Source organism: Desmodus rotundus, chromosome 7 (genome assembly GCF_022682495.2).
Source record: "Desmodus rotundus isolate HL8 chromosome 7, HLdesRot8A.1, whole genome shotgun sequence".
Taxonomy (NCBI): Eukaryota; Metazoa; Chordata; class Mammalia; order Chiroptera; family Phyllostomidae; genus Desmodus; species Desmodus rotundus.
In genome coordinates this window covers 77,609,564-77,634,632 of record NC_071393.1, presented here as the reverse complement: position 1 = coordinate 77,634,632, position 25,069 = coordinate 77,609,564, and the positions used below count along the sequence as shown (strand labels likewise).

General features: G+C 35.8%; 1 protein-coding gene across 2 annotated transcripts in view; it reads right to left on the bottom strand.

The window, feature by feature from the left end:
• Nucleotides 1-6,811: 6,811 nt before the first annotated feature.
• GOLM2 (golgi membrane protein 2) overlaps nt 6,812-25,069 on the bottom strand; it is a 110,279-nt gene continuing 92,021 nt past the window's right edge. The window contains exons 9-10 of one of the 2 annotated variants that reach the window (XM_024568353.3): nt 15,247-15,414; nt 6,812-8,929 (exon numbers count right to left, since the gene is read on the bottom strand). In XM_024568353.3, the coding sequence (XP_024424121.1) occupies nt 8,859-8,929; nt 15,247-15,414 (239 nt within the window). In that variant the 3' untranslated portion in view covers nt 6,812-8,858. The remainder of the gene's footprint in view (nt 8,930-15,246; nt 15,415-25,069) is intronic. The other variant, XM_024568354.4, reaches the window with a different exon arrangement.

Genomic DNA, 25,069 nt, shown 5'->3' with positions numbered 1-25,069 from the left:
GGCAAGTGCCCTGACTAGAATTGAACTGGCAACCTTTCGGTTCGCAGGCCAGCACTCAATCCACTAAGCCACACTAGCCAGGGCTGATTATTTTAAACCTCATTATAAATTTTTCATCACCCTTAAAACCTAGTCTTTTACTATGCAAGGCCCTTTATTAGCTAACTCTTGGCTACTTCACTGACTACATTCTCTACCTTTTGCTCCTTGTACCTGGCAACAAACTATTACTTGAAACAGCATACTCCTACATCAAGACCTTTATATTTGTTGTTTTCTCTGCCTCTAATTCTCTTCCCCTAAACTCATGCTATTCAAAATGCCATTAGCCATGTATGGATACTAAGCACTTGAAATGTGGCTAGTGTGATTGAGAAACAATTTTAATATCATTTAACTTTTATTTAATTAAAGTTAATACATGAGTGACTATTTAACAAGGTTCTCATTTGGAGTAATGAAAAAGTTCTGGAACTAGATACTGATGATGGTCACACAACATTGTGGATGTACTTAATGCCACTGAATTGTACACTTTGAATGTAAATGTTCAACGGTAAATTTTATGTGTACTTTACAATAAAAAAGTCGCTCCTTGGTATTTACCCAAAGGAGTTGAAAACTAAGGTCAACTCTTTGGGTTATGTAAAACCTTTTTCAGCACCTTTATTCATAGTTGCCAAAACTTGGAATAACCAAGATGACCTTCAGTAGGTGAATGGATAAACTATGGTACATCCATACAGTGGAATATTATTCAGCTAAAAAGAAATGATCTTATGAAGTCACAAAAGACGTGGGGGATCTTAAATCTGTATTACTATGAAATGAAATGAAATGAAATCTGTATAAATGAAAGAAGCCAATCTAAAAAGGCTACATACTCTATGATTCCAATTCTGGCAGAATATGCATTCTGGCAAAGGCAAAACTATGGAGACAGTGGTTGTCAGGGGTTTAGGCTAAGAAAGGAGGAATAAGTATAATAGAAGGTATATTTAGGGAAGGGAAACTATTCTGCATACTTTAATGATGGACATATGTAATTTGGCCAAACCCATAGGATACACAATATAAAGTGTGGATCCTAACATAAACTAAACACTTTGGTTGATACTGATGTGCCAGTGTTGACTTATCAATTCTACACTTGTACAGGATATTGATGGTCGGGGGAGCTGAGGGTGGGGAGATTGTACTCTTTACCCAATTTTGCTGTGAACCTAAAACTGCCCTAGAAAGTATATTGAAAAAAGTTAATACTTGATTCAGTTATTGGAAAACTTTTTAAGTATGCTTGGAACATGAGTATGTGAATATTCTTATTCAACTAGAAATTATGTGAACTCTAAATACTAAAAATCTTTCCAATAACAATTCAATGTCTATATTGAGATGTGCTATAAATGAAATATAAATACACTAGATTTCAGATTTACTACAAAAGAATATAAAATATTAATAGTATTCTATATTTATTATATATTAAAATGGTAATATTTTGAATATATTGGTTAAACATCAAAATTTCACCTGTTTTTAAAACGTGGCTACTGGAAAATTAAATTACATAGGTGAACCTTCCTGATCATCCTATCTAAAATAGCACTCCTCCATCACTATTCCTTTATTCTGATTTATTTTTCTCATGGCATTTATCACTATGAGTAGAGAAAATATCTCCATCTGACATGTAAGTTCTATGAAGGCAGGGACTTTTTTGCTATTGTATCCCAGTACTCAGAACATTTCTCTACACATATTCAGGGGTGTCCAAGCTGTGGCCCACGGGCCATATGCAGCCCAGGACAGCTGTGAATTGGCCCAACAGAAAATCATAAATTTACTGAAAAACATTATCAGATTTTTTTGCAATTACCTGTTATAATGTATTTAATGTGTGGCCCAAGACAACCCTTCTTCTAGTGTGGCACAGAGACACCAAAATGTTGGACACCCAAAGAATGATCATTGTCCTTTCATGATAGAATATTTAGGCATATGATGTTTGAGGGTGGGATGGACAGCACCTTGAGGACTCAAATATTTGAAGAATGAATCCCAAATCCACATTTCTGAGTCTCTCAACATTTCAACTCTCTATTTCCAAATATTTAATAGAACAACTACATTTGTTGTATGCCTTCCAGTTCATTCAACTGCCATCTCTACTGTGCTATTAAACTCATCCAATGAATTTTTCATTTTAGTTATTATACTATGCAGTTCTAGAATTCCCATTAGGTTTTTTAATAGTTTTTGTTTTTGTGCTGAGATTCTGTTCACTCATTATACATTTTTGTTTAATCTCTGAACATATTTTAATACCTTCATTAACAAGTAACAAAAACATAAAAAGTAACAACAAAGGCCATGCCAATTTTTAAAAAACTATGGATCACATTTTTTTGTGTGCCTTTGTATATCTAGTAATTTTTTTATTGAATACTAAACATTGTATATATTTTGTAGAGATTCTAGATTTTTGTTATCTAGATTAATGATTCTTGTTTTAGCAAATACTTTAGTTACAGAGTGGTTTCATTAAACTAGCATAGGCTTGGTTTTAGGTTTTGTTAGTTTATGTCTATGGAAAGCCTGAGGAGTTTCACAAGTTCCAGCCTGTCAGAACTTTTCATACTGCCTCCTTTTTAAAGATTTTATTTACTGAATTTTGCCGTGTGTAAACCACACCCACATTTTGTGTGCATTATACATGGATTATACCTATTTTCATACCCATGGTATGTGATCATTATACCTATGTATAATGTGCATCCTTATTTTTCCCTCAAAATTTGGGCAAAAAAGTGCACATTATACACGACAAAACATGGTATTTATTTTCAGAGAGACGGAAAAAGAGAGGGAGAGAAACAGTGCTATAGAAACACAGATTGGTTGCCTCTCACACACCCACAACTGGGGACCTGGCCCACAACCAGGTATGTGTCCTGACCGGAAATTGAACTAGTGACCTTTTGGTTCACAGGCCAGTACTCAATCCACTGAGCCACACCAGCCAGGGCTCCCCTGACAGTCTTTTCAGAGAATGTTAGAGCAGGTTTAAAGTAGGTTAACTTTAGGACATGACTTTTACTCTTAAGGTACAACCTTTCTATTATTTCAACTGGATATTATAGTTGTTAAGGAGATCTCCACTTCAGCAGGCCCAGAAACCTAATGTCTTTTAACACTGCTTTTATGCCAACACCGGTTGAACTTTGGTATCTCTGTTCCATTCTCAACTGTGCAGCAACTGTTATCTGGTAGGCATCAGGTAGTCTTGCTCTGATTATATACAGCCCTGGACCTGTGGTAATCCTGTATGGATTTCTGGGGTCACCTTTCTGAATAGCTCTCTTCTCTCATGCCCAGCCCCATAGATTTCAACGACTTCAGCTGCTCCCCACTAAGATCTTTCTTCTCAGCTCAGCATTCCAGCCTCTTTATGCCATAGGTGATTGTGGGGCTCAACTGCTTAAGTTTCTCTTCTCTTGGGAATTTCAGTTTTGTGCCAGAAAATAGTTGCTCAATATAGCCTGTCCAGTTTTATAGCTGCTACTAATCTAGAAGGGCTAGTCAAGTTATTCAATCACAGCCAGAAGCAGAACTCTGCCTTACCTCGAATTTTCTGACGTGGAACTAAGTAAAGAGGAGCAGCCCCTCTCAGGTGGCAAAACTAAAAAAATGTGACCAGCCAGAAGCCTTAGTTAGAGCTTCCAATGAAGGAGCTGGTGTGAGAGAATGAAGTAGAGAGAAACAGAAATGGGAGTTGGTGTAAAAGTTGGCAGCATTCAGGTCCCAGTTTCAATTGTTCTCAAGTCCAGAAGACTTCTCCCCTTTCTGCAGTTTGCTTATCTGGATCATTAAATTCCCTCCCTTTTCTGGTATAGTTGGTTAAATTTTTGTTTGGAAACCTTAGTGAGGCGAGTCTTTTAAAAGGAGCTGGATATACATAGCAGAATTGGAACAGAATATTGATGGCCTCACATGTGATGTCAAGACTTTGGAAATGTACTGATGTTACAGAAATTCCCAAGGTCAGCCATTTTGGGAAATGACTATCTCCCTCATAACTTTTGGTTTTTTTTTAAACAGATTCTCTGTCCTCATATTTTCACAAATTTTGTCGTTATCGCATTATACAAATGAGAAGTCAAAAAAGTCACACTATCTTCAGATCTTTTTAAATAAAAGGACATATTTTAGGAATCATTTTGAAGTCTGAATATTTTCTCTGGAATCATCCTTCCATGTATATTTTATGTTCTGCATTTTCTCTTTATGTATCAGTAGCAAGTGACCTGAATTTACAAGTTTCCCCATATCTTTCCCCTTCCATACCTCTTCAGATGCATTTCTCTCCTTTTTAAAAAATATATTTATTGATTATGCTATTACAGTTGTCCCATTCCCCCCCTACTCCACTCCATCCTGCCCACCCCCTCCCTCCCACATTCCCCCCTATAGTTCATGTCCATGGGTCATACTTATAAGTTCTTTGGCTTCTACATTTCCTACACTATTCTTACCCTCCCCCTGTCTGTTTTCCACCTATCATCTATGCTACTTATTCTCTGTACCTTTCCCCCCTCTCCCCCTCCCACTCCCCTATTGACAACCATGTGATCTCCATCTCTATGGTTCTGTTCCTGTTCTAGTTGTTTGCCTAGTTTGCTCTTGTTTTTGTTTTAGGTGTGGTTGTTAGTAACTGTGAGTTTGCTGTAATTTTTACCGTTCATATTTTTTTATCTTCTTTTTCTTAGGTAACTCCCTTTAACATTTCATATAATAAGGGCTTGGTGATGATGAACTTCTTGAACTTGACCTTATCTGAGAAGCACTTTATCTGCCCTTCCATTCTAAATGATAGCTTTGCTGGATACAGTAATCTTGGATGTAGGCCCTTGCCTTTCATGACTTGGAATACTTCTTACCAGCCCCTTCTTGCCTGTAAGGTCTCTTTGGAGAAATCAGCTGACAGTCTTATGGGAACTCCTTTGTAGGTAACTGTGTCCTTTTCTCTTGCTGCTTCTAAGATTCTCTCCTTATGTTTAATCTTGAATGTAATTATGATGTGCCTTGGTGTGTTCCTCCTTGGGTCCAGCTTCTTTGGGACTCTCTGAGCTTCCTGGACTTCCTGGAAGTCTGTTTCCTTTGCCAGACTGGGGAAGTTCTCCTTCATTATTTGTTCAAATAAGTTTTCAATTGTTTGTTCTTCCTCTTCTCCTTCTGGCACCCCTATAATTCGGATGTTGGAACGTTTCAAGATGTCCTGGAGGTTCCTAAGCCTCTCCTCATTTTTCCAAATTCTGGTTTCTTCATTCTTTTCTGGTTGGATGTTTGTTTCTTCCTTCTGGTCCACACCATGGATCTGAGTCCCAGTTTCCTTCGCATCACTATTGGTTCCCTGTACATTTTCCTTTGTTTCTCTTAGCATAGGCTTCATTTTTTCATCTGGTTTTCGAACAGATTCAACCAATTCTGTGAGCATCTTGATAACCAGTGTTTTGAACTGTGCATCTGATAGGTTGACTCTCTGTTCCTCACTTAGTTGTATTTTTTCTGGAGCTTTGAAGTGTTCTGTCATTTGGGCCATTTTTTTTGTCTTGGTGCATCTGTTAATTAAAGGGGCGGAGCCTTAGGTGTTCACGGGGGCGGGGTAATGCTGGTTGCTGTGCTGTGAGGCTGTATGTGGGGGAGGGGCCCAGAGGGAGCAATGGCGCCCGTTCCACTCTCCACCGGACCTCAATCCTTCACTCTGCTATCCACAATCAAACCAGGCCCCTCTGGTACTGGCTCCCAAGTAGGTGGGCCTGCACACGCCCCAGGCCCCTGTGAGTCTCTGCAACGATCTCTCCTGTGAGGCTGGGAGTCTTTCCTGCTGCCACCCCAACCCTCACGGGCGTTTTCAGTAAGAGGTTTGAGGCTTTTATTTCCCCGCGCTAGAGCCCTGGGTTGTGCGGTCTGCTCTGTTCCCCGCCGTTTGTCCAGTTTATCTGTGCGTGAGTGTGGGGCCGTGGGGTGCTACCCGCTGCTCTGCCTGCCCCGCTCTCCACCACTCTGAGTCTGGCCCTCTCGGTTTATCTGTGCAAATGTGGGGCCACAGGGTCTGCTAGTGGTCAGACTGCCTGCCCCGTTGGTCCCACACTCCGCCAGTCTCGGTCCCACCAGGGCCACGCGAGTCCTCTCCGCCCCGGCTGCCCGTCTCCGCCCCTCCTACCGGTCTGGATGAATGTTTATTTTTTATTTCCTTGGTGTCGGACTTCCTTGCTGTTCGATTTTCTGTCAGTTCTGGTTGTGCAAGGAGGCGCGGTGTGTCTACCTACGCCGCCATCTTGGTTGCATTTCTCTCCTTCTTGCTCATGATATTCTAGCCTCACAATTATAATGTTTCAGTTAAGTAAAAATTTGTAACCTTTATAAACCTTAGAATCTTGGAACTTTTATTTTTATTAGCTCTTATCACTATTTAAAATGATCTGGCTCATGTGTTTACCTTTTATATTGTCTGGCTGCTCTCAGTTGTTGAATGTAGTAAGCTCTATGAGAAAAGAAATCTAGTTTATCTTATCTATTGCACAGTCTTACTCCCTAGAACAATGTGGGCACACAGAAAGTGTTCAATATTTGTTGAATAAAAACCAGCACTACAGTAAATAGCCTGGTATAAAAATTCCTGCCTTTTTAGTTTAGCTTAGCTTAAAATAAATTCTAAATTTACGCAAATTTTAACATTAAAGTGTAACTATTTGCATAACATAAGTGTGATGTGTGTATATGTTATTAGAATCAGCAAAATAGTAAAGCAAGTTTAATTTTTAATTTATTAGAACCCAGTAAGTGATGATTTCAAAAGCAGAGTTTTCATCAAATTAACACTTAATTCAGGGCAAAAATACATTTAAAAACCTAAATCTTAAGGCAGAGTATAACATTACAAAACCAGCATGTCTAATACAGACTGCAGAATGTCAGAATTTTAAGAGATTCACATAATATTTTATAGCATTAAAATGTTAATACAGTTGGAATATTATCAATTGGTCCAAGATTTCTCAGTCTGTAAAATATCTAGACTGCTAACTGAAGAAATTTGGCTGTGTAAGTAACAGCTACCATATAACCAAGTGATTGTTTTTATGACAAAAGAACTAAGGCAGGAAATTTCATGGTTTTCATTTATAAAGATTTTACAGTATTAAACATAAACTATTACTAGGAGTATATTTTAGATTTACCATCCCATCCTAATGCCCATAAGGTATACATTAATTCCCTTTAACTCCGTTTTAAAAAATTCTGTGAATTATCACTCCTATTCATTTATAAGCCTGACTCTACTCATAGCAAAGGCATAAATTCCATACTTTGATATGGTAGAAAAAACAATTTTAGTAAATCACTGTATCTTTTCCTGGTTGCTTAATAATTTCTAAAGTCTAATAATTTTTGTACCTCCAATAAGTGAAAAACCTTTTAAAAAAAAATCTCTAAAATTTGAATTTTGACTAGGACCTGAGTATGGGGGCGGGGTGGAGGGGTGAGAGCATTTCATGAGTATGTGCAGTTACCAGTAGCCCTTCTGAAACACAGAGTTAGCAACCTTAAATTACTCCTTATGATCAAAACCTTTTATTTTGGGGGTGAGGAGTTATGTTTAAAGTACTTTAACTCAGAAAACAAGGATTAGCTAGCTTACATATTCTACTGAAAAGTGTCAAAAAAGACAAAGCATTTAAAATAATTTTGTAAGACTAGCAAATATGAGGTTTATGGGTTCTTAACTAACATTTAGGTAATTACAAAGATCTTCATCTTTATTACAAACTTTTAATCTATTTTAATAAAATGGCTGTAGACCTCACTGTACTTCTATTTACCTGTGCATTAATAAAAATCTGTTAAAACTCCTTACTTAGTAATTCTGAAAAAGTCTCATCAAATTATATCACTAAAAGTGCCAGAGGAGCTTTGAAATACTGATTGCAGATTCATTTCAAACTTGATTTAGACTCTTTCAGAATCTGGCATTTAAATCATGAGTATACTCACCAACTTGAACTCTGAAAATATAAAAATTTTAGCCAGTGCTGGTTACAGTTAAACAGTACTGGTATTATGTGAGAAAAATAAAAATTGAAAATATATGTCAATCATGCATTTCACAATTTCATAAACTAAGGTATAACTCATAAATATTATGTCTTTGCAGGTTATTTCAACTTTCATCAGGCCTCAGCTACCAGCTTACCTGCCGAAACACATCCACACTCATGTAAAATAAAAGGAGCCGAGAAGTGATTTTGCACACATGCTGCCCGGTGTTTGGTTTCTAGGTTCCCCCCCCCCTTTTTTTTTAATCTATTATTCTAGGTATAATTCCTGGAAGAACATGAGATAAGGGGTAAGATAGAACAGAACACCTGTTGGGCTAACAAGAATATATTAGTATACAAAAAGTTTTTCAGCTAAATAACTGTTCTCACTGTGGTTATCTTGTGTGCAACTTATAAACAGTACAACCATTTTTTCCTGTTTGTCCATTTGTGTAAAGAATTAGGCTCAGTAAAATGTAAAACATACATTAGTTTGCTTTAAATGCAAAGACTCCAGTTTTGATTACTTTTTTTTTTTTTTGGCTCATCCAAAAAGATCTCTGCTTTACTAATACAATATGAAAAAGTTCATGTATGTACATGGGTACATTCCTTCATTAAATTTTTTCTTTAAATCTATCTCAATGTATCTTTACAACTGATACAACTGATCTTTACAACAAAAGTCAAAAAAGACAAAGTAGAAATGATTCCATTTTACAGCACTTTAGGTTTTCTGAAGTTTTTCTTTAGGACTTAAAGGACATCATTTAAACGTTGCTTTCCATATTCTCCAGGATCCATTTGAAGTTCTCGTTCTTCATCATCTGAAAGGGAAATAATTACGTATCAAGAATATTATTTTTAAAATCATTGCAGAAATACAATTTAAAAAATGTCTTTTTTTCTCAGGTAGTTTTCTCTTTTTTAAGGTAGTTTTTTTTCTTGTTATTTTATACCTTTAGCAAATAGTGTTCTATTTCTCAGTTGCTTGGCTAAGGAGCAAAAAGTCTGTACCTATTTTGGAAGATTAAGATTACTTAATTTTAACAAATCTTTTAATGATGGATGGATGGAAGGAAGGAAGGAGGGGAGGATACAGCCAGGAAAACTTTAGGAACCCACAAACATTAAGGAGTTGATCTGTTTATATATTATTTCTATATAGATGAAGTTCAGTCCTTTTAATTAAAACTTGGGTAGAAACCATTCTGTATATATTTTCATGCCTCTAAAAACTAAAATATGTTTTCTAATTATAAAATTAATCCATAGCCATCAGGTAAAATTTAGAAAATTTATCAGCCCGGCTGGTGTAGCTCAGTGGATTGAGTATGGGCCTACGAACCAAAGGGTTGCTGGTTTGATTCCCAGTCAGGGCACATGCCTGGGTTGCGGGCCAGGTCTCCAGTAGGAATGCATGAGAGGCAACCACATATTGATGTTTCTCTCCCTTCTTTCTCCCTCCCGTCCCCACTCTCTAAAAATAAATAAATAAAATAAAAAAAAAAAAGAAAGTAAAAGTAACTCATAATCTCAACATTTAACATTTTAGTGAATTTCTTTCTCTGCAAAGAGTATACCAGTTAACTTCCTAAGTGGAGCATACAATCCAAAACAACCTTTGCTCTACCAAAAAGAAAAATTAATTATATCATACTGTTAGACAGTAAGACCCGCAAAGTCACTTTAAGTAGCTATACTAAGCAACTCTATATAGTGCTTTGGAGTTTGACTTATGTGGACATTCACAGGTTTTCCTGGGTCCTTCATGGGTATCATCTGTCACTTCACTGTCAGTTTATCTGACAATAGCAACCCTTCTCTTCTTTTCTAATTTTACGACAAACTACAAGTTTTGAAATAAGACTGCTCAGAGTATTAAGATGTTAGAATAAGAATGAAAAGCATTTCAATCAGAGCCCAAGAGGTTCCCTTTTTAGTACATGGCTTTTAAAAATGACATCTTTTGGTACCTCAAATCTTGAAAAATGACTTCTCACCCTGGCTGGTGTGGCTCAGTTGGTTGGGCATCATTCTGCAAAGTGAAAGATGGTTCAATTCCTGGTCAGGGCATATGCCTAGGTTGTGGAATCAGTCCCCATGTGGTGTATGTTTCATGTATTAACTTTTCATAATGATGTGTTTATTTCTTCTTTACATTTTTTCATAAAAAATGACAAACTAACTTTCCTTTCAATAACTTTCCTGTTTAACTTATAGAAATTCTCATTTAGAATTGCAGAAAATGTTTTACATCATATTCTAACAAACTGATCTCATATCTTTTTTTTTTAATTGTAGAGAGAATAAGGGAGAGAGAGAAACATCGATTTGTTGTTCCGCTTATTTATGCATTCACTGGTTGCTTCTTGTATGTGCCCTGACCAGGGATCTAACCCACAACCTTGGCATATGGAAAACACTCTAAACAACCGAGCTACCCAGCCAGGGCTTTGATATCTTTTTATGAAAACCCCAATCTATTACATGTAAAAGCTGATATTATATCCATAATCGTATTTGTATTTTATCTTTTACTTTATAAAGTTATCTTTGATTTTAAAAAGTAAAAGAATCACTGGCACCTAGAATCCATGTGATGGGACCTTACCTATAGCTATAAATACATCTTTCAAGACTTTAGTAATTAAATGAAGACAATCACCATGAAGTGCTGGGAGAAGCTATTATATAAAGAACTTGAAGAAATTTAACAGGCAAGTTATTGAAAAAATACTGTTACCTTTTGGTTTTCTTAAATGAGTAACTATAAAGAGAAAATAAGTGCAAAGATCTAAGAATAGAAAAAATGAATTCTAGTCCTGGCTTAGACACTCAACAAACATGATGTAGTTCCTACACCTCTTTAGATCTCTAATTACCTTCTCAGTAGGATAAGAGTAACAGCTGTTTTTAGTCTCAGAATAAAATAGTGCATATGAAGGCAGTCTTCCAAGGTCCTCTATAAATATAAGGAGAAGCTTGTTGGTTTTTATTAATTTATGCTCTTTAGCAAAGTTTTCATATGGTGCCTTCATATTGTTTTCCAGAATTTCATAGGACTTTTGGAATATTATCTTTCTTACATTGAGTTATCATTTATATTAAGTAGAGTCCCTTTTCAGTGTAGCTACTCTAACCAAAATTCAACTTTCTACTAAAAACTCAGGCATGTATCTGTTAAAGTGTGATGAAATTACCTAATCAAATCTGATATAGAATAACCGCTAAATATAATTATATGAACTAATAATATTTTATTTCACTTTACAAGTAGCAAAATCTGTAAACAGTTCACAACATGACTATTAAAGAAATATAATATAAAGATATTAATAATTTATTAAATAATTCCTAAATTACCCCTGAGGTCAAGAAAGGACCACTGCCATAATGCAAGTTCTACCAAGCAGTGAGGTTCCATTAAAACATACAAATTAATCCATAGTCCAAAGTGCCATTATCCTCTAAAGCAGGCAACCCAGAGAAAAAAGTTCTAGATTTGCTTTTACTTTTTAAATTATTATTTTATTCAACAAACACTTATATAACATTACAGCGTGAAAGACCATGTTGTAAATGCTGAACAAATATTTAAATCATTAATCCATATAACTGTTGAGCTAGGTAACTATATTTATCCCTGTTTCACAGATGAGGAAATTGAGTCATAGAGGTTATGTAATTCACAGGTGCCAGAACTAGTAAGTGGAACAGCTGGAATTCAAATCCAGGCAGTCCTGGCTTAGAATCAGGCACTTAAGCACTATGCTAAGCTTCCTTCCATAGATATACTCAGTAGTATGCATCTTGTATCCTATTAAACAAACTTGGAACTTCTATGAGATATAAGAGTACAGGGAATTTGTAAATATCCACCTCCTTATTACAATGAAGAATAAATTAAAAGCTACATCATCAGATGTGCAGTCTTTGCACAATTTTCTTTAAGAAGTCATGAAAACATTTTTTTTACACCAATGTAAATATGTTTACTTTAGGACGTTTCAGGAAACCAGGAACTTGAAACCAAAATAAAGCAGGATTGTAAACACAGGAACATTAGGCTTCACTTAATTCTACAAGAAAACACTGTAGATAGTGCCGAACCAAATGATCAATATGTATGAACAGGCATCAGAGTTAAAGCTGGAATCCTTCAGCGTCCTATGGCAGAGATGCTGCCCAAACCTCCATTTCATAATCCAGAGTTTTGGAGACCAAAGCCAGATTGTCTTTAGCTGAAGCCAGAGTCTCAGTCCCACAGCTGGAATCTCTAATCCCAGGTACACAACACCCTGAGAAAAAACTCCTAATACCAGAGAGAGCAGATAACTCTGGCTGCAGAATCTCAATGGGTGGAGTAGTTTCCATTTTCTTTCCTGGGTTTGGGGGAAGATGTTTTTCAGGCATGCTGAAATCTGAAATACATTTTCCCATAATACTTGTGTTATATATAGTGATGCCACTGTGAGTGCAATAACCACAGCGTTTTAGCACTGAGAACACTAGTTCAATACTCTCGCATTACAGCTGAAGAAATTTTGGCCCAGAGAGTTTAAATGACTTGAAAAGCAATACACAGTTTGGAATTTGAGGTAATACACATTTTATCTCCTAATTGTCAGGCTAATGTATTTTTCCACTCTACTGCCTGCTTTTGCTACAAGTGCAAACTGGCCTGGAAACTGAACCATTATTTCTACACTGAAGCTATGAAGAAATGCTTTTAAATTCCAAATATTCAAACTTAACTAGGGAATAACCATAATTTCCCCTCCCTACTTGTTGAACAGTTCATACTATACCTAAAAATTTTACAAGAGAGGAGGCGGGGAGAGGGATAATAGGGGCAGGGCCATCAAGGAATATGTATGTATAACGGAAGCATGGACAAAGCTAAAGAGGGTAGCTTTGAGGGTGGAAGGCAGGCATGGGTAGGGCGGGGGGTGTTGTGTGGTGAAAACGGAGACAAGTGTACTTGAACAATAAAAAAAAAGAAAAAAATTTAAACATGAAACATTTTTAAACATGAAAACATGTTTAGAATTATTTGGGTCTTCAGTATTTCTTTTTAGTCATTTCACCCAAACTTATCCCTCTTTAGTAGCTGGAGCTGATGTTTTTGCATCTTTCTGTTCTCTATGAGAAGGGAGTCCCCTTGGTAGCTGCCCTCTCCTCTGCTGCTATCATTTAGTGAACACCAAAATGGGATAAAAATGTTAAATGGCAAACCCCAGCTCAAGTAAGATTCACTTGCAAATGAAGAAACCCAAAATTTACCAATTTCTTCCCTACTTCACTGAGGATATCATCCTAGGTCATCTCCTTATATTTCTTGAATTAATGAATCAATGAATTAACTTTCTTGTGAAAGTAAAGGCAGGGCAGCATGAGGGTACTGAGTGCCTACAGTGGAAAGTGGCAATGAGAACTGAGGGTAGGTGAGGGAGGAGGGTCCCGAAAAGAGAGAGAGAAGGCACTGAAAATCTGCTATGGATAAAAACCATAAAAATATTAAACTAAAGTTCTGTAATACAGGTCATCACCTTTAAGATAGCCAAAATATAAGAAATGATTTTTAATTATGGTTGAAATTAACTATAAAGAAAACCTCAAAATTATCTGATGATAGAAGTCCTTCTGAAAGAAAACTAGAAATGTTTAAAGTGTAAACCAAGCAAGCTTATGAGACCAGAAGTTAAAGGGTTATTACCCTAGTCACAGTTACAAGAATAAAAATTAAATGAGAAAGGGGAAAAATATCACTTAACATTTACTGAGGGCCCTATGGGTGGTAGGGAGGAATATGAAGGCAGAAAAGGATACAAACCAAGCAGTAAGCAAAATAAATAAAAATTCCTGCACTCTGAGAGCTTAAATTCTAACTGGTGGTGATATGATATGAAGGAAAGAAAAGCCTTAAAGCAATGTTACAAATAACTGGAAGTAAATATAATCCAAACAAATCACAAAAGCAGTAAGAAAAAATGGTATAATTTATGAAGATGGATGAGAGTATAGAAAAAGAAGAGTATAATTTATTCAAAAGTACCAAAAAGTGCTGAGAAGTTTTCATTTAATGTATCCTTAAATAACTCCTAACATTTATTAATCTCTTTCTATTCCCAATGACCATTCTCCCAAAACTAAGAATAGGCTATCAAAGCAATGCCTAGGTGGACATCAGAGTCTTTGGTTTCCCTTTTTCTACTAAATATGTAGTATTCTAGGACAACTATATTTTCTTCTGAGTTTTGTAAAAACAATTCTTGTCATGAACCTAAATAAAATTTAATTACCTTAAAAAGAGCTAAAGAGTAAATCAAGACAGGTTACATTAAAAATAATATTTTGTGCATAATATAAAATCTAAAATACACGCATTAACTTTAAAATAAGTTTTATAGAAAAAAACCTCCATAAGTACTACTAAATGATGTAAGCAGGCAGAAAACAGGCCTAAAACTTGCAATAAAGCAACACACTCTGATATGCATGGGTAGGGCTGCATGCACACAGGTAGATTCTGAACTTTCACTAAGTTCAAAGCTCAGAAGTAACACAGTTAACAAGGAAAATATGTTGAATCTGTGTATTAAACATAAAACAGACAAATCTTCACAAACTGATTGTTAAATATAAATTTTAAGCCTCAAAAAATTTCAAAAACAGCTCTTTCTATGCTGAATCAGCAGTAAAATAATCTTATCTCCTGACTATTCCTTTTGTGGCTTCCCTGATAACAAAAAGACTGTCTGGTCAATATTTGTATCTAGAATAATTGAAATTCTTTCAGATGAGAAATTGGAAAAGAATTATTTTCTGGGAATAAATTTGCCTTAGGTAAAGTTGAGAGCCATTTAAAACAATTTAATTCTAAAACTTCTCAAGATTCTGAGTTTCAAACTATATCAATAACACATATAACTAAAATAAAACTAATTAAAATAATTTATCTACAAATCCACTAATGCCACTATTGTAAAATGGTTTTCAAAACAAAATTGAAAAACTGCACCAAACCTATTTGCATTTAAGACCGTACTGGTGCTAATAAGTGGGAAATTTCTACACAAATTCAACCAAATTGGATTGGTGAGTTTCATGGTTACAGCATGGAGACCAGGCCCACGCTCACCTTGGACGTCTTCCTCTCCACCATCACCATCTTCTTCCTCATTGTAAGCCAGCTCAGCCTGCTTGTCTGCCTCATACTCACCTACGTTACCATCATCCCCATTATAATCCGCCAGTTTAGAGCCATGCTGCGGATCAACAGGGGATTCATTCTCATCAAAGAATCGGCCTGTGAAGTAGGTAGAGGATTAATTCAGAGTAAAGAGACAGAAGAAAAAGAAGGAACCTGTACTGAAGGCAGATCAGAAAGTAAACAAGTGAAACCCAGCCACTTTCAGGACAATGCTTATAATAAAAGATACATTTTGTGAAGGTTATTCAAGAAAAAATAAGAACGAAGACAGAAAATAACTTTTATTTAAGAATTTCCCTTTTGTGTTAATTTGAGTACTTGCTACTTACAGGTATTAATGTTTTCTTAAAGAAAAAGGGCACCATATTCAGTATTGTTTTCCTAATCAATAACTTCTCTGATACAAGTAATTTGTCTAATTTAACACTTTATGGGGAAGAGTACTTTTATTACTAGAAACAATATATACCTGAAATTTATAGTCATTTATTGCTTTATGATATACCACTTTTCATGAATAATTTGGATAACTTTTAAAATATAGCACCAAATAAATACTATGCAGGCTAGTTTCTTTCATGATACTAAGAAAAAACTGACATACCTGAGAACTATCTTAAGTTCCTTCAGTACCAGTGATTCACTATAACCATGAATTAGTTTCCAAGGAGTAATGGCAGAGAGTAAACTATCAGAATCTTTAATGGTATATTTTTTGAAAAAACAACCCAAGTAATTCTGATTTATTCTTTCCCATTCCCTAAACCAGATATTTAAAAGTCAATGGTAGAGGATACTTAAGAAAGTTGACCTACAAGAAGCTGTCATATTATATACATTAATAACAACTAGAAATCAAGAAGAGCTACAGATGTTAACACCTACTCTAGAAAGCTACTCAACAACCAGGCATTAAAAATAAAAGTTAGGCAAACTACAATCTGACTCACAAAAACATGTTAAACTCTACTTTGACATTAAATTTAAGTAACATAAAGCAGATTTTATCCCAATCCCTAAAATATGACATTAATTTCCTCATGGTGTAAGAATTTAAGATTTTGAAAAAATTATAAAAATCTCTAATAGAGGACTAAAATTTTTGGAATTATAAAAATTTTTGCAACGAATTTTGCAATTCAGGGAAAAAAATAACTTTCTTTGCTTGGGAAGAAAAGTTAAGTACAAATGAAAAAAATTATGGAGGCATTAGTTAATTCCACAGATGCCTCACCACATCATCAGGCCAATATATTTCTAGTTGCTGAGTGATAAGTCAATCAGGAAAATAGTTAAAAAATAAATCACATTTACACAAAAGACTTTTAAAGCTGGGTGGTGTGGCCAGTAAAAAAAAAAAAAAATATATATATATATATATATATATATATATGAAAACAAAACAAAAACAGGTCATCTCAAATCTATTCTAGAATAAGATTGACTATGTGTAATAAATAAATAAATGGAAAATTTGATAAAAAGAAAAAAATGAATATACAAGAGTTAAAAGGAAAAACAGTAACAAGAATAGGTAAACAACCCTGGTTGGTGTGGCTCAGTAGATTGAACACAGACTATGAACCAAAGGGTCGCTGGTTTAATTCCCAGTGAGGGGCACAAGCCTGGGTTGCAGGCTAGGTCCCTGTTGTGGGGTGCTAGAGAGGCAACCACACATTGATGTTTCTCTCCCTCTTTTTCTCCCTCCTTTCCCTTCTCTAAAAATAAATAAATAACATCTTAAAAAAAAAAAAGAATAGGTAACTATTTGTGAGGACACCCTACGTAATGACAGTAACACAAAACAAAAAAATTGGTGGTTTTTATTATTATCTCCTTGCCTAACAATAAAATAAATCATGCAAACGTAAGAAAGTAAAAGAGAGGTTTATAGGAATCTATATTTTCTTTTTCTTAATATGTAAATTTACTATGGACAAAACGCCTGGAGCAGTTAAATTATCTTTATGCAATGTGAAACTGCTGTTTTAAATATACAAACATATTATTGTAGTTAACAAGAGAGTTGCTCAAAGTACACTATTTCCTCCAAGAAAAAATTTTCAATTTTTATCAGTTATGAAAAAAGTTATTGCAAAATATAGTTAATATTATCAGACATGGTATATTAAGCAAAGAGATGGTCCATCTGTGCCTATTATAATATTCCAACAGAACAATATATAAAGTTTCTTTTTTTTAAGTATTTGATGATCTGACTACCCTGAATTTAGTTATAAAATTTTAATATTACGTTTACAGTAATACTCAGCAACAGTCAGAAAATCCGTAACAAGAATGGGCGACCACACATCTGTCTTTGTAAAATAGTAATTTGTGCTATCTTACATACAAAATTTTTATCTTTGTAGAAAGAGCTAACCCTTATAAACAATGAGGGAGAAAAAGAGCCAACCATACAACATTTCCAGTCAAATTGGGGACATCAGACAAACCTCACATTAAACAGTGAATAGATTTGACAGTATAAATAAAAATGCATAATGCTGATCAATATAACAAACTAAATTATATAACTGTCAGGCAATATTTGCAAAAAAAAAGTCATACAACAGAGAAATTAGTGTGGATTAGAGCTAGAAGAAATTTCAAAAAAGAGGCATATATATGGGACCATGACAGAAGGTATGAAACATTCAAAGAATAAGAATGAAGATGGAGTATTTAGGAAACAGTAAAGAGATTAATTTGACTATTTATATTAGAAACTGCAAAGAAGAATATAAAGAAGGGCAGGTTCGATCTCCACTCAGGGCACATACAAGAAGCAACCAATGAATGCATAAATAAGTGAAACAAATCAATGTTTCTCTCTTCGCACCCCCTCATCCTCCCTCCTTTTTTCTAAAATCAATATTTAATAAATAAATTAAATAAATAGATAAATAAAAAGGCCTCCTATATCTATTAAGCAAGATCACAGAAGGAATGACGAAATATATAGAAGTATTGGGTTGGACAAAAACTTTGGTTTTTTTCTGTACGATGGCTCTAGTAGCACTTAGTTGTCCTTAACTTCACAATTTTGTTAGATTGTATTGTGACAGCTGTCATATCAGCATGCATTTAAAAAACTTATCAAAGTTTTACCAAAACTTACCAAAAATGGTGAATTTTTGTGTAGCCATTTAAATATAAGATGGAAGAAGATAGGCAACATTTTTGGTGTATTGTGCTTTATTATTTCAAGAAGGATAAAAATGCAACTGAAACACAAAAGATTTGTGCAGTGTATGGAGAAGGTGCTGTGACTGACTGACTGTGTCAAAAGTGGTATGTGAAGTTTCATGCAGAAGATTTCTCTCTGGATGATGCTCCAAGGTCGGGTAGACCAGCTGAAGTTGACAGTGATCAAATCAAGACATTAATTGAGAACAATCAACGTTAGACCATGCAGGAGATAGCCAACATAATGAAAATACCCGAATCAATAAAGTTATTGGTAATAATGAAAAATGTGTCTTTATTTTATGAAAAAAATTGACTTTTTGGCCAATTCAGTATCTACTATGCTTTTCATCCATCCATCCAACAAATATTCACTGATGTGACAGAAAATGTGCTATGTATTTTGACACAAAAATATACTTACAATAGCCATCTCCAGTAATTCAGAGTAGTAAGGGAGACAAACATATAAACAAATAAGTAGAAAGTGATGCTATGTGTGCTATAACGCAATAATCTAGAAAGAGATATCTGAATGTGGAGACTTGGTTTCTATTTGATAGAGGAAGTTTGAACTTCATATGGGCAGGCAATAGGCAGTCGTCATGATTTCTTTTAAACTGAGATCAGGAATTTAATCTGCCTCATGTTCCACAGCATCTCCAAGGTCTAGTCAGGTACAAAGCTATAGGACTTAGACTAGGAAGATATCAGAAAAATTGTTAGGTACAGGTAAATCAAATACATTTACAAATGACAAACCAAATGAATATATGGCACAATGGTGTAGAAAGAGTCAAAGAATGATTCTATAATCCTAGCCTGGAAACAAAAAATAATGGTGCCCGACCCAAAATGGAATAATTGGGAATGTATGGGAAAGCAAATGTTGCTTTCGGTATACTGAGCTTAGAGTTCCAGTAAGATATCCACATGAAAATAATTTATACATACATATATGGAACTAGAATAGGTGCAAAGTGAGGGTTTGATGTGTAGATTTAAGAATCATAAATGTAATGATAATAGGTTACACAATGATAACATAATTTCTCCTTAGAAATAATTGTTTACGGAAAACAGCTGTAAGTCAAAGAAATGATCTTGGGGAAAAACTATTTTGGAAAGGAAAAAGGAAGTAAAGTTACTACATGATGGTACAAATCTGTGATGTGTTTCAAAAGGAATTTAATATCAGACTTTGTCTCCAAAGAATTTTACCTATTTAAAGATTTTAAATTCAGTTCTGTCTCTCAGTAACCACAGTGTAAAGCTGTGCCCAATGAGGGAAGTAATACAGTAATCATATTTAGTTTGGATAGCCAGATTTCCCTATATTGTAGCAAGATTCAATTGTGTACTTGAATATTATTTTCACCCTGATACTGCTTGAAATGATTAACTTAGGGACTATCAGTAACAAGATACTTTTATCCCAGCAGTTGAAACATGAAAACACAAAGAAGCAACATATAGACTAGCTATTCAAAGTCTTCAGGCAGTATCAAGTTGGAAAAACAAATCATAAGAGAATGTTCATATAGTTTAAACATACTAGAACCTCATACAGAATGATACATATTCTTTAAAACATATTAAATATCAGACTGTAAACTTCAAAGACCAGTAGAAAATTAAAGGACAATAGCAAATATCTAGAATATTCTCAATCACAAAAGGGCATTTGAGTCAAGATAACTAAATGGTATACTGTAATTCTATATATACTATAGGCCAAAGCAAGATAAATTATTTTTTAAAGGTTTTATTTATTTATTTTTAGAGAGAGGGGGAGGGAGGGAGAAAGAGAGGGAGAGAAACATCAATGTGGTTGCCTTTCACGTGGCCCCCACTGGGGACCTGGCCCACAACCCAGGCATGTGCCCTGACTGGGAATCGAACCAGTGACCCTTTGGTTCACAGCACATGCTCAACCCACTGAGCTACACCAGCCAGGGCTATAAATTCTTTTTTTTCTACATTAGCTCAAAGTTCATTAATGGGTTTCAATTTCTCAACTATCCTATTGAAAAAAGGGTTGTATTTTTCATGTCATTCTTTTACTATATTGCCACTATTATAAACAAAAAGAATCAATCTGACTTGGTTATAATAACTCTAGAGAGAGAAAAGAAAGGAAATTTTACTCTAAAGGAGGCAACCTCTTTTCCTAGTCTTCATCTATTAATAGTATCTACTTTGTACCATTCCTTTGGCAATGAACACATTCAACCTACTCCTGCATTATTCAATTTAACACCTACAGTTTTGACTATTTCAAGTACCCCTGAGGGTCCATTACATAGGAAAACTTAATCTGTTGAGACATGAGATAGACTCATAAGTGCTGGGAGGGGAGGAGGGTGTACAAATTGTGACAGAAATGTTACTGCACTTTCCTCACAAAACAATATATAGGGAAAGCTACTGACTGGAGTTTGAACTGTTTACTTTGATTTCAATATCAGGAATATTTTGGGGCCAAAATACCATATTTATTTTGCATTTAAGGGTATGGGACCTCCATGTAATGGGCACAGGAAGGAATCTGTTAATTTACTGGACTTATGGAATATAAAGAGAAACACAGGAAATGAAAGAAGCATGGTAGCTAGAAATTATGGCTAACACCATCTGAACAATTTGACTATCCCCCATTCCCAATGCAAAGAGGTTCAACTTCTCTCTCTGCTTTTTGATATAATACACAAATTGCATTATTGTTTTTTTTTTCCTTAAGACTAATTCTATGAGGGAAAAAAAGAAGGGAAGGAAAGCAGACAATTCAATTGTTTCAGGTCAAATACTTTTCTCCTTTGCCTCTCCCCTCTCCCTTTTATTTTACACCAAACTTACTGGACTAGCTGCAGCACTAGCATAGGATAAAGGGCCTGAATTGGAAAGTAATTTCCTAATTTTTGGAGAATACCAGGCATGCATCACATATTTATGGCAACATTAATCTAAGTACATTAAATACTCAGACGTTCCACTTCAACTTCAGTGTTAACTATTCTTTAACATTCAGAATAAACAAGGCTATAATGTGATTAACAAATTCTTGTATGCTGAGCTTGATTTATTGCCTTTCTGAATCCATATCAAGAAAAATGTCTTAAGACAATATTATAACACACTGAAGAATGGAACAAACCATTTCTTCAAATACTTCACAAAAATTTTTTTAATGTAGCACTATAACTTACGTTTTATAAAAGTTTAACAGACTTTACTATTTTTATTATTAAATATTTTCAGATATATAAAGAAGTATGGAGAATATAACATCCTGTTCCTATTATCCAGAGCTTTATCGAATTTTAACTTTTTCACCACATTGTTTCAGAATTTTTTGCCATACTGTTTATTTATTCAAATAAATAAAACATTACAGATACAATTAAAGTTCCCTAGGTATGTCTCCTTAGCATTCTCCTCCTATCCCAAAGATAACTTCTATCTCAAATTGGTTGTTAAGCATCTCCATGAAGGTTTATGTATTCATTAATAAATAGTATTGATTGACAGGCTTTCAAACTTACAACATCTGTGCAGGAAAGAGTTAATTCAGCATGCCTGGGTTGCTCAAACCCTGCAAATTCCAAAGAAATGCATGTCTTCAAAATTGGCCCTGGACTGGATCCTGGGAGATAACCTGAGTTCTTCTGCCTGATAGGTGACTTTGTAAGACTGAGGTTTTGGGCCATGGTATACCAGTTTGACTGGATAAATTTATCTTAACAAAGTGATTTATGGTGAATATTTGTTTTTGCTAGGTGGACAAGAGGAAGGCTAGAGACTGGTTAGCTGAGCTCAGTCATTTGAGCACTGCATGACTACATGAGGATACTACATGACTAACCCCCAATAAAAACCAGGGACCCAAGGATCAAATGAGCTTCCCTAGTTGGCAACACTTCACATGTGTTGTCACACATCTTTACGGGGAATTATTAAGCACATCTCCGTGCAACTCCACTTGAGGGAACTCTGAGAGCTAGTGTCTGGTTTCTCCTGGCACTTGCCCCACAAGTCTTTTCCATTTCCTGATTTTAATCCGTGTTTTTTCACTGTACTAAACTGTAACTGTGAGTACAACAGCTCTTTTGGGTCCTATGAGCCCTTCTACTGAATCATCAGGTAGGTGGTCTTGGAACTCCCAACACAGCATCATCTGTATCTATTCTACAACTTGCTTTATTCTTTCCACATTATGTTTTTGAGATTTATCCATGTTGATAAATGTGGCCTTGTTCATTCATTTTAACTTCTACATATGATTCCATTGTATACTCAGTATATACAATGATTTATCCATTCTCATTAGAGTGTTTGGAGGTACATATTAGGTTCTAATTAACCTTTTGATTAACGAAAGTTCTTCATAAAGTCCAATTTATCTTTTTTTTTTCATTTATGGTTAGCTATTTTAGGCAGGGAGGGGATCTAATCTGGTATCTGGTTTAAGAATTCTTTGCTTAATCTGCATCATGAAGATATTGGTTTCTTCTAGAAGTTCTATTTGCTTTCAATTTTAAATCTGCAACCTATCTTGAATTTATTCTGTGTATTGTGTGAGGTAGGGGAGTAAGGTTAGTATTTTTCCATTTTGCTATTCAACTGACCCCATACTATTTATTGAAAAGACTATCATTTCCCCCAATGAACTGCACTATCAACTTGTTCATAAACCAAGTGTACATAAATGTAACATCAGTTTCTGGATTCCATATTCAGGCCCATTGGTTCATCTGTCTATTTTTGTGCCACTATCACATTGTCTTAGTCACTTTTTCAATAAGAATTTTAAAAGCCTTGATATCTAGCAGTGGAAGTTGCTAAGTTTTGTTGTTCTTATAGACTGTCTTGGCTATTCTTGGTTCTTTGCACTTCCATGCAAATTTTACAGTCAGTTCCTCAAAATCCCACCCTCCCAAAATGCTGCTGGAATTATAATGGGATAAGCATTGAAATTCTTTATCAAGAGTCTTCCAAGATGGTGGCATAGGTAAAAATGGCTCACCTCCTTACAAAACTACATCAAACTTACAACTAAAATACAGAACCACCATTACTCAGAACTGTCAGAAATCGAGTTTAATGGAAATCTGACAACTACAGAATTAGAGAAACCACATCCATCTAGACTGGGAGTGAGGAGTGCCAGTCCCAGACCAGGACCTACAGCCCAGGGTTCCAGTGCCAGGAAGGTAAGTCTCCAAAATTTCTGGCTGCAAAAACCAGCAGGGATGGAGTCAGTGGAGGAAACTTCTGGAGTCCCAAGCAGTTCCTCATCAAGAACACACACATGGACTTAATCAGACTCACTCCTCTGACCTCCAGCATCAAGGTAGCAGCTTGAAAGCCACCAGTGGCATACAGACACAAAGTGAAGTGTCTGGCATCAAGGAAAGAGCTAGGGACAGGCTTCTTACTCCAGGCAGAAAGGCAAGCAATTGTCCCTTTTCTGGACCCTTCCCACACAGAGCCACAGAGCTGGCAGGATTGGTGCCATATCTGAGACTGCATCAGCATGGCTAACACTGTTTGCCCTGCCCTGGAGATCCCCAGACACTCTGCCTCACCCAGCTTATGGATCCACACAAGCTGCTCCTCTGTTTGAATGACTGGTCTTGGCTCCTGCTTCAAAACTTCCTAAGTTCTCTCAAACAAGCAACAGCCAGCCTCAGTGAGCCCTAAGCTCCATCACCTCTTGCTAAGGGCCCACAGGCCCAGCAGTAGAGTAACCAGTCTTGATTCACAGCTTGGCTTCTCCTGGGAATCTCCAAGCCCAGCATGGGTAGCAGTCATCTCAGATTGCTTTATAGCTCAGGCAGGGTGGCCCCAGGAAAAACACAGGCAGGGGCTGACCTTGGCCTGGACCACCCAAGAAACCCCAGAGCCTGAATACCCAGTGAACAACTACAGACCACATCAGAGCACCACCACCCTGCCCCGGAATAGCTGATCCTCCACAGAGGGCAGAGGTTGGTGGTCAGTGGTCACAGCCACTCCTTGCAGCTAACTGGCCTAGGGAAATCCATCCCATTGACCTTCTAACAGCAATCAAGGTTCAACTACAAGAGGAGGGTATATTTAGTCCACATGAAGGGTGCACCTCGAGTACTCAGCTTCAGTGATAGGGGAGTCTAATGCCAATAAGACTCTACAGGATACCTAGTACATTAGATCGCACTACCAAGACACAGAGTCAATGCAGTTCTACCCAGTACATAGAAACAAACACAGGGAGGCTGCCAAAACAGAGACAAAGAAACACGGCCCGAATGGAAGAACAGATCAAAACTCCAGAAAAAGGGTTAAAGAAAATGGAGATAAGCAATCTGTCAGATGCAGAGTTCAAAATACTGGTTATAAGGATGCTCAAGGAACTTAGTGAGGACTTCAACAGCATAAAAAAAGATCCAGTCAGAAACAAAGGTTACACAAATTAAAATAACAATTTACAGGGAAACAACAGTCAAATGGATGAAGGCAAGAATCAAATCAATGATTTGGAACATAAGGAAGCAAAAAGCAACCAATTAGAACAAGAAGAAAA